Raw genomic sequence first — 16,193 nt, 5'->3', positions numbered from 1 at the left:
CAGCGGCCTCCAGTCAGTGGGGAAATGCAAAGCAAGGCACAATGACCTGCCTTTTGCACCCACCAGAAAGGCTACGATTTTAAAAAATGGAAATAGCAAGTGTTGGCAAGGACATGGAGAAATTGGAAGGCGTACACACTGCTGCCGGGATGGGAAATGGTGCAGCCGCGATAAATAGCAGTTTGGCAGTTCCACTCCTAAGGATACACCCAAGAGGATGGAAAACACATCCACACAAAACGTGTGCACGGGCCCTGCCAGTGTGGGCAGTGGATAGAGCGTCAGGCCGCGGGCTGAGGGTCCCGGGCTCAGTTCCGGTCAAGGGCATGTACCTGGGTTGCAGGCTCCATCCCCCGTCCCAGTGGGGGTGCGTGTGGGAGGCAACCAGTTGATCTCCCCCCCCTTCCCTCTCTTTGAAAAGCAATGGAAAAAATATCCTCAGGTAAGGACTGAAAAAACAAAACTTGTACGTGGATGCTAGTAGCAGCACTATTTGTATCAGCAAAATGGTGGAAACAATCCAAATGTCATGCCAAATGGATAAAATGTAGTATTTTAATACAATAGAATATTATTCAGTCATAAAAAAGAATGAAGTACTGATACTTGCTACAACGTGGACGAACCTCAAAAAAAATTATGTTAAGTAAAAGAAACCAGAGTCAAAGTTCCATGTGTGATTCTGTTTATATGAAACTTCCAGGATGGGCGGGAAGTAGATTAGAGGCTGGGGAGGGGGATGGAGAGGGAGCTAATGGGCATGGGGCTTCCATGTGGGTGATGGAAGTGTTCTGGAATTAAACCATGGTGATGGTTGCACAACTAAACACCACTTTGAAATTTTATTTCAAAATTTTTTAAAAAGCCAGAGTATGAACTCTGTGACCCTTGGCCCCATCATGACACGTGTAGGCCACCAGGCCTTGAGCCCTTGCCCCTTCCTCTCTGAGTACTGGAGCTACGCCTGGGGTCAGCAGAGGCCACCTGCCTGGAGCTGAGCAAACGGCTCGTTCACCTCTGGGGGAATTGGGCAGCATGCCAACAGCAGAGCTGTGACTGGGGGAGGCCCAGGAGCCACCTCACTCACTGCTCCTTCCTGTAAACTTCAGCCTGGAAACACCCCCTTCCTCCGCCCACGGGTTACTTCTCAGGAAATCTGAGGACAGGCGTGGAAGCCTCTGGGGCCAAATCATTGGTGAGCGTGGAGCTGCCAATCACTCTCCCCACTGATTAGTGCCCCCCACCCCCAAAGGTAGGTCCATTTGGGAAGCCGAGCAGGGCAACAGGCAGAATCGCTGCAGAGGCCACAGTGGAGAGAGATAGCCCCAGGACCCAGTCCTGCAGCGCCCCAGAAACAAAGAGCACTGGCCGGCCCTTGAGATTCTCCCTGCCTGTGAATATACTCACATCAGGGCCCCGGGCGGCAGCTTGCTCACTTAATCAGAGGGCAGCTACCTGGTCTCCTGCCCAGCTCTCCCTGTTCTTTGCCAGTGTGCCTGGTGCAGTGGCTGGGACCTGGGTGCAGGGCAGCTGGGGCCTGAGAGACAGCAGAGACAGGAGGGCAGTCTTTAGAGCTGTCTGTTCACTTTGCTTCCCTGCTGGCTGTTGAAGGTTGACTGTGGCTGTAATTGGTTTGAAAAATAAAATAAGAATTGGAAGCTTGAAGGCCTGTGCCTCGGAGGTGCTGGGGAAGCAGGGGTGGGGCTGTGGGTCACCCCTTCTCGGCCTTGCCCAGTGGGGGACACTGCAAGAGCACCACTCAGGCTGGGTTGGGGGTGCTGGGCCTGTGCTCCCTGCCGGTCGTCCGGGCTTCCTTTGGCAGAGCCTCCGTCCATTTTAGCAGCTCCTCCCTGTCTTCTGCGTTGGCCTGGGCATCTGTAGTCTGCCTGGGTGTCTGGAGCTGTGTGTGACGGGCTGAGGCCTGGAGGATGCTGCTCAGGGCTGCCAGCTCTCTTCTGTTTCTGGAGGTGTTTGAGTGTGTTTGGTGGCAGAGGTTGCTTCCTGTAAGACTGTGTCACCCAGATGGGACTAAAGACCTTGGACATCCCTGGGAGCTGCTCCCATGTCCTCCCTCCTCAGAATCGGAGCCTCAGGGCCGTGGAGCACAGAGGTCTGCTCTCATCTCCCCCAGTTGGGCTCCTCCCAACACACATCTCACATGCTTTCTTCTCTTTCCCCACTCAGGTTGCAAGATGGGAACAGAAAACCCGAAAGCTGAGCAGAGCCTTAGGCTCCCCCTACCTGGCCTGCTACATGCTGGGCGGGGCCATCCTATTGCTGAACGCCCTGCGCTCACACTGGTAAGCCCACCCTGCCCACTGTGAGCACCCAGGACACCTGAGTGCGGGTGGCCACTGCTGGGGGTGTTGGGGTCCATCAGGACGTAGGAGTATTGTGTCTGAATTCACAGGGGACTTGGCTCTCTGAGGCCTTAGGCCCCAGCAAGCCGCCCCTTCCCTTCCTGGGCTGTTAGACCCTTATCAGCAGAGGAGTCCTTGTGACCTTGGGAAGGGATGGTGCCACCTGCCTGGGACTCAGGCACAGAGGACAGGCCTGAGTGGCCCCAGGCTTGCATATCCCTGGCCTCCAGCGTGTAGACAGAGCCGCTATAGGAATCCCCTCCGGGAAGTTCAGGTAGGAGGCAGGTGCCCCTTGGGGAGCAGGGCCTCACCCAGACCTGGGCTAGGGTCAGCCAGCTGGTGTCACTGAGCCCCTCAGCACGTGGGATGTGCTACCTTCCTGCCATCGGAGAAGAGCCAGGGTGGTGAGCTTGTTCTGCACGATGAGGCACCACCCTTGGGACACTGGAGCAGACACTGCTGCCCGGATGCAAGGCAGGGAGCCCTGGGGTGGACGAGGCTGTGGAGAGAAGGAGCTGGAGCCAGTGGTCAGATGTGGCCTCGTCCAGCACTGCCCTTCCCTGAGCCTGGTTCTCACATCCTGGGGTTCCATGAGTGGAGTGAACATAGCCCATGTGGTGCTTTAAAAAAAACAGAACTGGCACACGAGAGTCCCTGCCCCCCACATGGGAGCCGTCGCAGGGCTGAGTCTCAGGGGTCGTTGCCCTGGCCCTGCCCCTGCCCCTGCCCCTTCCCTGCAGGCACGGAGGGGAGGTAAGGCAGCTTGCACATGGGAAGCGGGCTTCTGTAGGTACCACAGGTAGGTCATAGGTGCTGGCTGGGCCCCTCACACACACCTAGAGACGCGTGTCCAGGCCACCTGTAGGGACACGCTTGTGCCTCCCCACTGTCGGGGAGCATGGTCAGGAGGCCCTGCCAAGGCCAGCCTTCCCCTCTGGACCTTGACTCCAGGCTGTGCTGCTCAGCCTTTCAGGCTGCCTCTTATCCCTTTACTCCTTTGCTCCAGGCAGAATGGCTATCTCAAGGGGTCCTGGCGGGGCCCATGGCATCTGCTCTGGGTTGAATGACATGAAGACATCCTCCAGAGAGGGGTATTCACTGCACAGAGCGGCAGGGGCTCAGCTCTCATGCCCCAGGGAGCATTTCCACATTTGCAGTCTCAGGCAGAGAAGGGTCCCATTGTACAGATGGAAAAGCTGAGGCTGGGCAAGAAGCAGCAATGTGTTCAAGGTTTTACAGCTCGGGGCAGGAAGTCTAGAGGGAGAGGGAATGGCCTTCTTTGCCCGCTCTGCCACATGGAGTGGCCCCCTTGCAATGGCAGGGTCCCCATGACTGGGAGCCGAGGCCCCTCTAGTAGGATGGCGGGGAGCCTGCTTCTTGGTGAGGCCAGCCTCAGGGCCACCTTCTGAGCCCCTGGCACCGCTTCCAGGGCTGGTAGAGAGGAGCGGTCCCCACAGGAGTGATGAGGCTAAGGAAGGGCAGAGAGCTGGAGAGAGCCTCTCTGAGGGTGTGTTGGGACTGCTAGCAGGGCCTGTGCACAGCCAGCAAAGGGCTCGCACCCCACAGCTCTCAGCCCAGAGTCTGGGCAAGGTGACTGTCCAGAGGTACCTATCTGAGCCCGGAGTCACTGACATCACGTAGCACCCCATAGTCACCACAGCTGGTCAGGGTGGGTATTTGCGCCCATGCATCATATGGGGGCAGAGAGCAGAGGAGGACAGTCAGACTGTGCAGTGAGCATGGCCGGAGAATGGGATGTGGGAGGACCAGTCCTTGTGTCTACAGCACTGAGGCCCTCTGCTCCCAGAGCCTTCCTGCTGCTCCTTGACACCCACAGAGGCCCTCGGCTTCTTCCAGGTCAGCAGGTTGGGTCAGCTGACTGGAGACCTTAACTGCATCTCTGAAATGCCCTGACTCGGGGTGGGGGTGGGGGGTATTGCACAGGGCGTGGGCTCTGGGCTCACCCAGGGAGCTTAGCAGGCCTGCTGGCCCTACAGTGGAAGGGAGTTCTGGGCCGACGGAGGAGGAGGCATGGGTGGGCTCAGTCTTAACTCTGTAGGCTGTGGGGGCACTTGAGAGTTTGCCTTGTAGGAAGGGCCTTAGTTAGTGTGGAATCTGGAAGGGTCATTGGCAGCTGGAGTGGAGCTGCTATAGGAGGCTAGAGCCAGAGGCCAATCTCGGTGCCTGGTGTGTGGCCAGCACACAATGGCAGTGACCCCTCTCCCTGCCTCCACCCTGGTTCCAGGATCTCTGGGGAGCAGAGTGCTGAAGTCACATTGCTGACCAAAAGCTCAATTTAACTTTTAAAAATAGAACTGGAGACAAATGAATGTTTCCACTCCCACCCTCAGTGTAGAATGTTTCTAAATGAAATTATCTCCTGTTCATTACTTCAGCCTGTTACCGTGCCCTCAGAGCCTTCATTAATGTTCCTTCATTAATTTTCCATGTGGAATGGACTGTGCTTTCCTGACTTCATGGAGGAAGGAACTGGAACATCACAGGTCACCTGACTAGGGCCAGCCACACATTCCTACCTGCCGTGGCCCGAGTGTGCAGAGGGTGTGGCCCGTGTGTACAAAGGGCACCCGCACAGAATTTGGGAGGAGCCTGGCCCAGCTTCTCTGCTGAGAAACCCAGTGAGCACCAGGAGCGCTTTGTGGGGAGAGCTGGAGAGGTGCTCCCTGGGGACGCCCTTGGTAGAGGAGCTGGAGCTGGCCCAGCAAGAGCAGGAAACTGGGCTCCCCCTCTGTTCCTCTGCCCACGCAGGAGGCTCTCCTGGCTCTTCATGGCAGACCTGGAGGCCTGTTGCAGGCTTCCCCACCAGCCCAGCTATTTTTTTCTGGAATGCTCTCCCTGCGCGCCCCCCCCCCCCGGGTGAATTTCTTCCATCACACACATCTCAGTCGAGCCTCACTGGCCTCTGGACCCTGTGCTACGTGCCCGACGCTTCATCAGTCCCAGTGTCACATGGGCTCACTCCTCCTTCCCACTGTCTACAGCCCTGAGGCTGAGCCTGGCATTTCCGGTGCTCACCAGCGTGTGCACAGCTGCCTGGCAGCAGCTTTGCATGGGGACATGGGAGGGGTCACTGTCACCGTCATACAGAGGCAAATACTGAGGCCCAGGGTGCCCAATCCTGCTGTCTGCCAGGGGCCCTTGGCCCTTTTATCAGGTGGCTGTGGGCGCCCCAGAGAACTCTAGGCAGATGGCTGTGATGGGGCCTCACTGCCCTAGGTTTGGGGGCTGGTGTCAGCCGGGCAGGGATGAGTAAGTAGGTGCCAGTGGGGGCTGGACAGTGGGGTCACCCCAGCCCTCAAGAGCATGGGGATGAGTGTTTTCTCTCTCTGTCTCTCTGTCTGTTCTCTCTTTCTATGGTCCTTCGTGCAGGGGTAGCCAAGGATCCCGGAGCCCGTGGGTGAGCTAGCCTTTAGTAGTCAGTCAGCCTTGCAGGGCCCACACCCTCTCCGTGCCCGCATTCCACCATGTGCAGACAGGAGAGGCGGGAGGTTGCTGAGGCCGGGTGCCAAGACTGCCAGCTCCATGGCCTCAGCTGCTGGGTCTGCAGGGTAGAAGGTGTGCTTGGCTGCAGGGTTACCAGAAAGTCAGGTGAGGGCCTGGAGGGGTGTCGCATGGCATGCTGACCTGGTACAACACTGGGTGTGTGTGATCCTGAGCCAGTCCGAGTCTCAACCTGTAGCCGGGCAGGTGACCCTGAGCCCTGGCAGCCGGAGGGCTGAGGGAGGGCAGTGGTGGGTGGAAAGCTAGGGCTATGGGCAGCGTGACCAGTGACCAGGCGTGCCCTGACACCTGTGCCTGTTTGACAGGTCATCCTGAAGGCTTCTGCGCACGGTGTCCTGTTTGCTGTTTGCGCACAGACCTTTCTCTGCTCTGGGGGGCGTGGGAGGAGAAGGGCAAGGCTGCTGCTTGTCCTCCTGCCGATGAATGTGCTGCTGTAACCCCTCTGCCTGGGGTGCACCGGGCACCAGGAAGATGTCGGGAGGGAGAAGCCACCTCTGTTCTCTAAGCCGAGGGTAGTTGGCGGAGAGTTCCCAGAAGGCATTTTTTAGCTGAGCATAAGGATAGTTTTATGACAGTGTGAACTTACAAATGTAATGAATGAAGATGGTGAGTTTGTTCTGCTTACAAGAGTCTGGCAAACATTATGGTGGTGCATGGATGGGTGGAAGATGGGTGGGTGGAAGATGGGTGGTTGGACAGAGGATAGACTAATGGGTGGTGATAGAGAAACTCAGATGAATGGGTGGGTGGGTAGTGAGCTCCCCAGTTAGGAGTACATAGTACAAAGTGAGTGCGAGTAGTTGTCCCTGGTGAGGCAGGAGATCTTGTTTCCTATGATCATGGGGAATGGGAAGTGTATGTTCGTGGTACATGCATCTCTTGCTCCCACACATATCCTTACTTTGGAGAGTGCCCCTCTCCCCAGTGCCTGCCTACCAAGGAGGTAGACCCTGAGCCTTGCTCCTGTGCATTACTATGAGCCCAGGCCCTTGACCCTCGCTGCACGCAGCCTTCCAGTCTTTTTTTTTTTTTAAACATATCTTTATTCATTTCAGAGAGAGGAAAGGAGGGGGAGAGAGAGAGATAGAAACATCAATGATGAGAGAGTCATTGATCGGCTGCCTAGCCTGCAAACTGGGCATGTGCCCCGACCGGGAATCGAACCCCAATCTCCTGGATTCTAGGTCAATGCTCAACCGCTGAGCCATGCCCGGCCGGGCGCCTTCCAGTCTTCAGGAGCCAATTGGAGAACCTGAATCTCAAAACCCACTAGCACAGTCACCCCTGTTTGGTCAACCCACTTACCTTGACCAAGGCCTTCCATGCCTTGGCCCCAAAGGGAAATTTCTGGGGGCATTTCAGGTGTGGAAGGAAGATGCGCAGGATCTCTGAGGTGCTGCCTGGGATGGGGCCAGTCCTCTGCAGGGGCCAAGGAGGCTGGAGAGGGCAGAGCTCGCCTGAGGCCTCATGGCACTGAGTCCAGGTCAGGGGCACGTGGGCACCAGTGCCTGCATGCAGCCTGGGGCAGAATCTTTAATTTCCTGAAGTTCACTTTTTTCCACCGTACCAGTTGCTGGCTGGACAAGATCAGAGTTTGCAAACTGCTGGTCTTTGGGCTGAATCTGGCCTGCTGACGTGCACAGAATCCAAAATAGTTTTCATTAATTGCCTATTTTTAATTTTTTTTTAAAATTAGGCTACTTCATATACAAGTCAGAATTTCTGACTTCTCGTGAAAAACCAAAAATTCTGGCAGGCCTGGGCCCCATTTGTGCCACTGCTCTCATGGTGCTTCAGGGCGGCCCCCCCTTGGGCAGGACAGTGCTCTCCTTGTGCCCTGCACCCCACCTGCAGCCTCTTCATCTGCCTGGCCCTAATAGGCACCAAGTTGAGATACTTGGACTGGCCACTCTGGGGGCCACTTGGGGGATGGGGTGGGAAGGGGTGGCAGCCTTGTCTTCACCACAGTGACCCCTTACCCCCCTGCCCCCACCTGCAGGTTCACACAGGCCATGCAGAGCCAGCCCAGGATGGACAGCCTGGATAACCCCACCGCCTATGGGGCTGGCCTCGTGCTCCTGGGCGTCGGCAGCGTGTTGGTGCTCTCCAGCTTCTCTGCTCTGGGCTTCACTGGGACCTTCCTAGGTGAGACCCCAAGAGCTGACCCATTCAGGGTCCAGGGAAGGAGGAGGGGTGGCTGACTGCCCTGCCACCTGTGACGTCTACGTGGGGCTCGGGGCACCTCCCTCCTCTAGGCCTCGGCTTGTCCACGATTAGCTCAGGAAGGTAGCCTCTCCTATCTTGTCCAGCTGCTTGGCTGCCAGGCCAGGCGGGCTGTTAGTCTGCTCTGTTTGGACCATAAGCCAGGATCGAGTGAGTGAGGGGCCAGGGACACTCTTCCTTCTCTGATTCTGGGTGGGAGCTCAGTGCTGGCCTGGCCAGACATCCTCAGGAAGGAAAAAGCCACAGAAGATGGCTGCAAGGGCAAGGGCGACCTTGGGAACAGGGAAAGAAAGGGGGAGGCAGCTGCTGCCCTCAGAGGGAGCCCCTCCCAGCAAGCAGGTGGCACATAGAGGTGCCTGGCTCTCAGATGGGCTAGGTCAGGTGTTCTTGGGTCATCCTCTCCTCTCAGGCCCCTGCCAGCTGTGGGGACTTGGCCTGTTTCGTCCAGGGCCTGGGTGGCGTCGGGTGCCCCAGCCTGTCTGGGCATCTCTGTTCAGTTGCTGTCTCGGTGCTTCGGGCCTGGGCACTGTGGCCGCAGCAGGGGCCACACAGCTCTCAGGGCTGTGTTCATGAGCAGCTGCGGAGTAGCACCCTCTCTGCCCCCTAGCAAGGCCTGGGCTGGAGAGGAGTGCTTAGCAAGGAATCTGGGGAGAAAGGCAGTCAGGAGTGGGCTGGTGGGGGGTGGGGGGGGACGGACAGGCCTGAGAGCAAACAGCGAACTCAAGGGAAGTGGTGGACAGCATGCTGGGGAGGCAGGCAAGGGTCCCCAAAGGCCATGCAGGGGACTGAGCTGCACTCCCAGGGAGGAAAGGTGCTCTCTCAGCAATGAGAAGGTTGGACTGGTGGGGCCAAGACCCCGGGGACCAGGAGGAGGCAATCACGGTGGGGCCCAGGGCGAGGGCCACAGGAGGGAGGAGGGCACTGTGCTGGCCAGTTCAGTCCTCTCTGGGTGTGAATAGCTTTCCATGGGTGCTGTGGCAGAGTGGGCGCAGAGCCAGGAAGCAGCTAGTGGAGCCCCCCGCCCCCAGGGCAGTGTGGGGCAGTGCATGGTCAGGACCACTCGGTGAGACTCGCCTGAAGAGAGAATCAGGGTGGGAGGGGAGTGGGGAAGAGCCTGAGCATGCCAGTTCTGCAGCAGCCTCCAGAAGAAATGGCCTGGAATTGCTGAGGATGTAGGTCAGGCAGTCGCCTCCCTGCTGTGCATCAGCCCCAAGCTGGGCTCCTTCCCTGCCGCCGCCTCAGGCCCACCGTCCCACTTCCTGCCTCCTGGAAAGAAAGCCTCCCACAGCCTTCCTGGCCCACACCCTCTGTCCCAGCACCCCCCCATCTGCACCCTTTGTCCCCAGCCCTCCCTGGCCCACACCCTTTGTTTCCAGACAAGGGGTGACGCAGCTTCTGCCGCTCCCCCCGCCTTGGCTGTCCTACTTCTGCCTTGGATGAAGGTCCAAGGGATTTCCGTGCAGAGGAGGCCCACGCTCCGGAGCAGTGCCCGTGCCCTCTGAGGATCTGCGTGACTGCCCTGAGCAGCCTGCCGGGCCTCTGGCTTGGCGTGCTATCAGGCCTGCTCCCCCGCTAGCCTGGGGCCTCCTGGAGGGCAGCCCCGCAGCGCAGCCCCTCTCAGCAGTGGCGTGGCCAGACGTGACCCTTTAATCCTGCCTCACCTTGTCCACAGGTGATTACTTCGGGATCCTCAAGGAGGCAAGAGTGACCACCTTCCCGTTTAACATCCTGGACAACCCCATGTACTGGGGCAGCACAGCCAACTACCTGGGCTGGGCCGTCCTGTGAGTAGCGAGCCTGCCTCCCCGTGCCTCCTGCTGGCTGCCCCCGGGGATGTCAGCCTGCGCGCCTCGTGGAGCCCAGGGCATCAGGCCCATTCTTGCCCCTTGGGGTTACTTATCTATGGACACAAACAACATCTAGAACAGAGGTTGGCAACCTTTTCTTTATAGGGTCAGAGAGTGAGGCCTGACCCCGAGCGGGAAAGAGGGCTCTGCCCCATAGTGAGGAAGCAGCCCTGAGACAGGTGTGGCTGGGTGTCATTATAGATGCTGAAATTTAAATTTCATAGTTTTCAGGTGTCTCAAAATACTATTCTTCCGATTCTTCTTCTAACCACTTAAAGATGTACAGACCAGTCTTGCCTGTGGACCATGGACTGCAGGCCCCTGTGGAGAGCACTAGGGCTGGGGGGCCCAAGCGAGGCACCCCACACAGGAGGCGGAGCTGCCCAGGGCCTGGATCAGACCCCTGGTGGCCTCCGGCACTGTCAGGGGAGCTGGTCTGAGCACCTGCCCAGCTTGCAGAACGCTTGGCCCCACAGGAGGGAGTCCTGGTGCCCATGGGAGGGAGTGGGCAGCTGCGGCCAAGGAAGCCAGTGCAGGGACTGCGGCCAGCTCGGGCTTCAGACCACATGCCCCTCCAGGGCAGCTCGCTTGTCCATTGTCTGTATTAGCTCCTCTTCCATAGAAAGTTTTTGTGGAAAGTTTTTGCTTTTATTCAACACTCAAAGACCACTTACTTAGACTGTTACAGGCATTAGGACACAAAGGAATGAATCTCAAATGGTAGAACGTCAGGACTGCAATCTTCCTTCCTGCGCCCCAACCTCCCGGGAGCCGAGAGCACTGGGCTTTGAGTGATGAGCTACAGGGGGGCTTCTGGGTCTGGCTGGGACCCCCCCTACACACTGCAGCTCTATTCTAGACCAGACATCTTCTGTCCTCTCTTGCCCAGACTTGGGCAGTGGGCTTCCAGGGGCAGGCTCTGCACCCAGACTCACTCCACCAGGCATCTCCCACCAGGCACTGACAGCTGAGCCCCTTCCCGCCTCCCTCTCAGCACAGGCTGTTCCTTCCCACTTCTATCCGGAGTCTGTCCTTCCAAACCCAATTTGAGGTGTCCTCTCCTCCAGAAAGCCCACCCTGTCTGCTTCCTATGGGGTATCTCATCAGTGCTCAGATGGGGCCCTCCAAGGACAGAGCCCACACATGGGTCACCTCTGTGCTTCAACCAGTGCCTGGTGCCCTGGAGTGAGGTCATTAGCACCCCTCCCACCCCCCACCCCCAGCCAGTGCTGTCGGGAACATATGAGGGGCCGTAGGGGGCGTGGTTACCTGTAGGCCTCCTGATGAGGCCTCCTCATGGTCATGTGGAGAGGCCTCAGCTGTGCTGGGGGATGGAGCCCTCTGTCCATCTTCCATCTGAGAGCTCATTAGAGATAAATCATTAGAGGGCTTCAAGATGCTGACTTAGCAGGGCCACCCCCAGGTCATGTGTCACCCCCCCCCCCCGGGGCCCTATAGACAGGGCTTCCAGGTGCCTGAGCGCCCAGGAGTGTGTGAGCCCTGGCAGGCCCCAGGGCACAGGATTCCTGGGGCCACTAAGCTGGGGCACAGCATCAGGGCCTCATGCAGTCCCCAGGACCAACCCTGCCGCCAGCCCAGGCTCAGGGCCAGGTCGGGGCTCCAGCATGGGGGTCATTCTGGGCCTCAGTTTCCTCATATGCAGAGTCAGATAATCCCCTCTGCACAGGAGTGTCAGGATGTCAAGGTCCAGCATTCTGAAAGTGGCACGTTTCATGTAGATATAATGGGACTCAGTGCCGGGGCCTGACCCCAGGGGCTAGCAGAAGTCAGCTGTGGAGCTGTCCTGTCCATTCCTGACCTCTGTGACTGCTAGTTAACTTGCCTTCCCAGGTCATCAGTCTTAGGGACATTGTGGCAACAGAGCCCAGCCCCTGGGCTCCACCTGAGCTGGCTGGCTACAAGTTGACCCAGGTGGGGAGCCCAGCCTGTTGCCCCCCTAACCCCCCCAGAGTTTCTCCTTGCTCTGGAAAACCACATCGGGCAGTGAGTGAAGCTCTAGGAGGCTGATTTCATCTCAGCCTAGATATCTGTTTGGCCTTGGTGTCTCCACATGGCTTTGGAGCCCACAGAACGGGAAGGGCATCAGCAAGCACACTCGGGCTTGTTGGGATTCCACACAGGGAGACACTTGAGGGCCTGGGTCTGGGCAGAGTGTCCCGCAGTGCTCATGCCTGTCCTCTGCCTCCACCCCGGGGTCCTCAGCCTGGGGACCCTGTGAAGGAGGCAGTGCAAGGATGCAGAGCCCGCCTGGGCCCACATTCCCCCAGCCGCCTTCCCTCTCTCCTCCCTGGCTGTCTAGATAGTGGCTCAGCCCCTGCTGAGTCCCTGGGGTCCAGGGAAAGATGGGGGACACCTCAACAGCAGATTCATGCAGGCTCCTCAGTGCGGCACTCGCCAGTACAGCCATAGAGGGGCCTGTGGGACATTGCCTGGTGCTGGGAGCCCTCAGCCCATTTCCTGAAAAGAGGATACTGGTGGGCAGGGGTAGCATTTGCTGTCCCCTGGAACATCCTCCTGTTCAGAAAAGGCCACTTGGCCACTTGGGTGATTCTGAGACACCAGTCATTCCTTCCTTCCCTGATTCACTCCTGTGATGTCCTGAGTTCCTGGCTGGTGGCTGGAGACATGGGAAAAGGGAGCATGGACCCTGCCCGAAGGACCCAAGCCGAACTGGACAGTTAGGACCTGGACAGTGGGGGCCCTGGCCCAAGACAGAGAGTCAGACTCTGGAAAGAGGCCACCGGCCCAGCTCATTCGGCCACAGGACCCAGCCTGGCAGGGAGGGGCACCCAGTGCCAGGCCTGTGCACCGACTGACTGACCATGTGTCTTGTCCACAGACACGCCAGCCCCACCGGCCTGCTGCTGACTGTGGCTGTGGCCCTCGTCTACGTGGTCGCTGCCCTGTACGAGGAGTGAGTATGCATTGTCATGGATCCGGGGCCAGGCTGCTGTCTGCCATCACTGTGACTGATGAAGTGGTCTTGCCTCTCCCTTCAGGGCTGTTCCCATGGCCACCATTCCCACGCCCAAGACAGGCTGGGTCAGCTGGGCCATGCCCGGCCATGACACGGGCAGACAGGAAGCTCGGAGTACTCACAGTAGGGGCTGAGGGCCCCGACAGGCTGTGACAGGGCAGCCCCTGGCCCTCCTGGTCTCACATGGACACCTTCACTCTGTCCATGCTTCATGGGGGGCAGGGCCTGGGGTATTAGCATCACCCCCAAGACCAGCTGACCAGAGCCTCTCCTCCTCCTCCTGCAGGCCCTTCACCGCCGAGATCTACCGGCAGAAAGCCTCCCGGTCCCGCAAGAGCAGCTGACTGGGCTTCACTGATGGTCTGCACCTCCTGGCCTGCCTTCCCAGGTGCCACATTGGGGGTGAACGGTGCCCAGCTGCTGCTCGGTGCCTGCCTGGCGTGGGCCACTCCAGTGCCTTGGAAACCGCTGCCCTGGGGGTCTTGGACATGCTATCGTGTGGCCACTGAGCCCTCCCTGCCACCTCCACCACTTTTAACTCACCAATAAAGGCCCCCTAACCCCAGCTTCCCCTCTGAGTGTCTGTCCAGGTGGGGAAGGAGTCTCCTGGAGGGGCCATTCCCCAAGGGCTCCAGGTCAGGCTGGTACAGCCCTCCTTGGCACTGCAGCCTCACAGCCCTGAGGTGGCACTGCTGTCCATGGTTGGCTGGGAAAAGGAACTTGCCCATGCGTTTGGGCTTCCTGTGCCACTTGCTCCACCCCTGCCCCAGCACCCCCTCTTCTGCTCCCTCCCTCCAGCCCAGCCTTGGGGTAGAGGTGTTATCATACCATTTAGTGGCCCGACACCCCCACATGTCCAGGGGTTTCCAGCCCATCCAGGGAAAATGATCAGATAGTAAAAAATAGGCTGAAAATTTAAAAAGTGAAAGTGGAAGCCCATGTTAGCTATGATGGTCAGGGTCCAGGCCTCTCTGAGGAGGTGACATTTGAGTTGAGACCCAAATGACCAGAGGGTGCAAATTGGAGGAGGACTGCTGTAAGGCAGCGGGAGTGGCCAGTGCAAAGGCTCTGAGATGATAAGCTCAGGTGCCCAAAGCATCAGGCTCCAAAGGACTGAGCCTGGTGAGGGGCATCAACCATGAGACGTCCGGCCCCTCAAGGGTCAGGCCAAGGGATTGGGCCAGAGTTGGGGTCCCTAGGACACCAATGCATTTGCAGAAAGCTGGATGGTGATGCTTATTTTCTCTGAATCCCAGGCTACCAGGTCCAGTCTGGATCAGCTGGCCTTGGAGACAGATCACCTTCGTGGGGTGCTATGAAGGTTCTCAGGAAAGTTTAAATGTGCAGCCACCTCCCCCGACCCCCATCCCACTGCCTGACCCCACTTGAAGACTGCAACCCTCTTTGGTCTACCAGACCCTGAAGCCTGGCATGTAGCAGGCCATGGGAAGGCACTGTGGCGAACTTCTGTTAGGGCCACTACTGGCAATGCTTGAGGCTGTGGTGGGAGGGCAAGGGATGGGTGAGCCAAACCACAGAGACTTGGCGTGCACCTGCTCTGGCCCACCCTGCACTGGCTGTGTCTTGTGAGGACCATAAAAACTGGGGTCACCCCTGTTTGGCAGCAGAGGACATGGGGCTCAGGGAGGTTGGTGACTTGTCTCGGGATACATGAGTGAGTGATAGCACGTGAACCGGTCGGAACCCAGGTCTGTCCCACCCTGAGCCCACACCCCGTCTCCCTCCGAGGTGAGAGGAGTTGGAGGAGAGAAACGGGGCCTCCTGGTGTTATTAGGGAGGGCTTCCTGAGTGGGGCCAGAGAACTGGACACAGCAGTTCCTACTCATCCCCCACTCCTCCGGCTGAACTTGGCATCTCCAGTCACTGCTCACATTTCTCCTAGCCCCTCATGGACCTTGTGTCGCCACAAGGAGTAGGCCGTGAGACCATTTGGGGCCAGTAGATGGGGCAGCCCCTCCAAGGACACAGGACTGGCCTTTCCCCCGTTCCAGCTGGGAGACTGGGTGAGCCTTAGTCACTTCTGTAAAATGAAACCATAGTCATGCCTGCTTGCGGATACAGCGGGCACTAAGGCAGTGCTGGCTGGGTCGCCCTGTCACCCTTGGAACTCCTCCAGGCTTTCTCCCTGGTTTCTCAGGGCCTGAGAGGCCACAAGAGGCATCTGATCTTAGTCAATACTTCAATCCCTGCCTCTTGGTTTGCACACCTCTAGGGACAGGGAGCTTACTCCTCCACAAGCAGCTGTACACACCCTCTGAGGACATGCTGGCCCCTGGTGGCCCCAGCGTTCCTTTGTCAGGACAGGACTGAGCAGTTCCCGGCATCCTGACCCATGGGTCCGCACAGCTGGGGGCGGGGCAGAGCATTGGGCTGAACTGGCTCTGCTGAGGGTCTGCTGTGAGGAGCCATGCTCGTGGCCGAGGAGGACTGCTTGACTGCCAGACTGCTTGAGGAGGGTGGCCTGTCGGAAGGGAAAGCCAGGTCTGTTTTGCCAATAAAAGGTCACTGACACCAATCCAATGCCAGTAGGAGTCCTCAGTTGGGGTGTGGTAAAGGGGAGAAAAAAATTTTTTTAATATGTATTTATTGATTTCATAGGAAAGGAGAGGGATAGAGAGAGAGAAACATCAATAATGAGAGAGTCATTGATCGGCTGCCTCTTGCACGCCCCTGAGCCTGCAACCCGGGCATGTGTCCTGACCGGGAATCGAACCCCGATCGCCTGGATCCTGGGTCAACGCTCAACTGCTGAGCCACACCCGGCCGGACGAGGGGAGAAATTTTACTTGAGTGAAACAGCTCAAATGAAACAAGGAACCACAGACAGTCCTTAGAGGAAGCTGAAGGTGTGGCCAGGGAGGGGAGGCTGGCTGGTACAGAGAACAGTCCCCTCCTTCAGTTTGGCCTAACTTCATGCAAGTGAGGACTCCAGATTCACAGTTTGACTGGTCCAAATTGCACTGTTCGGATTGGCTGTCATGGAGCCTGTCTGATTGGTCACTAAAGATGCAAATGAGGATATAGCCACCCAGCTCCAAGTGGACGCAAAGGGCTCAGTTCCCTTGGTAAGGGTGGGCTCGGGTTGGGAGCGCTGTGCGGCCTTCCCTGCGACGGCGGCGTCCTGACGGGCCTCTAGGCGGCTCAGGCCCTGGCTGTGGATTCGGGTCCCCTTGCAGGCATACTTTTTCACCCAGGCTGACAGTTTCCTCCCGTTCCTCTTCA

General features: G+C 58.2%; 1 protein-coding gene across 2 annotated transcripts in view; it reads left to right on the top strand.

The window, feature by feature from the left end:
• Positions 1 to 13,461, top strand: part of PEMT (phosphatidylethanolamine N-methyltransferase) — a 64,128-nt gene extending 50,667 nt beyond the window's left edge. For both annotated transcript variants that reach the window (XM_087826455.1, XM_016215626.2), the window contains exons 3-7: positions 2,185 to 2,300; positions 7,882 to 8,027; positions 9,778 to 9,889; positions 12,813 to 12,887; positions 13,237 to 13,461. In XM_087826455.1, coding sequence (XP_087682581.1) covers positions 2,185 to 2,300; positions 7,882 to 8,027; positions 9,778 to 9,889; positions 12,813 to 12,887; positions 13,237 to 13,294 — 507 coding nt within the window. In that variant the 3' untranslated portion in view covers positions 13,295 to 13,461. The remainder of the gene's footprint in view (positions 1 to 2,184; positions 2,301 to 7,881; positions 8,028 to 9,777; positions 9,890 to 12,812; positions 12,888 to 13,236) is intronic.
• Positions 13,462 to 16,193: the final 2,732 nt, after the last annotated feature.

The sequence above is a fragment of the Miniopterus natalensis genome, chromosome 17, assembly GCF_054644295.1.
Source record: "Miniopterus natalensis isolate mMinNat1 chromosome 17, mMinNat1.hap1, whole genome shotgun sequence".
NCBI classification, from domain to species: Eukaryota; Metazoa; Chordata; class Mammalia; order Chiroptera; family Miniopteridae; genus Miniopterus; species Miniopterus natalensis.
Note: the sequence above shows the minus strand (reverse complement) of the source record. Positions and strands in the feature narration are given on the sequence as shown.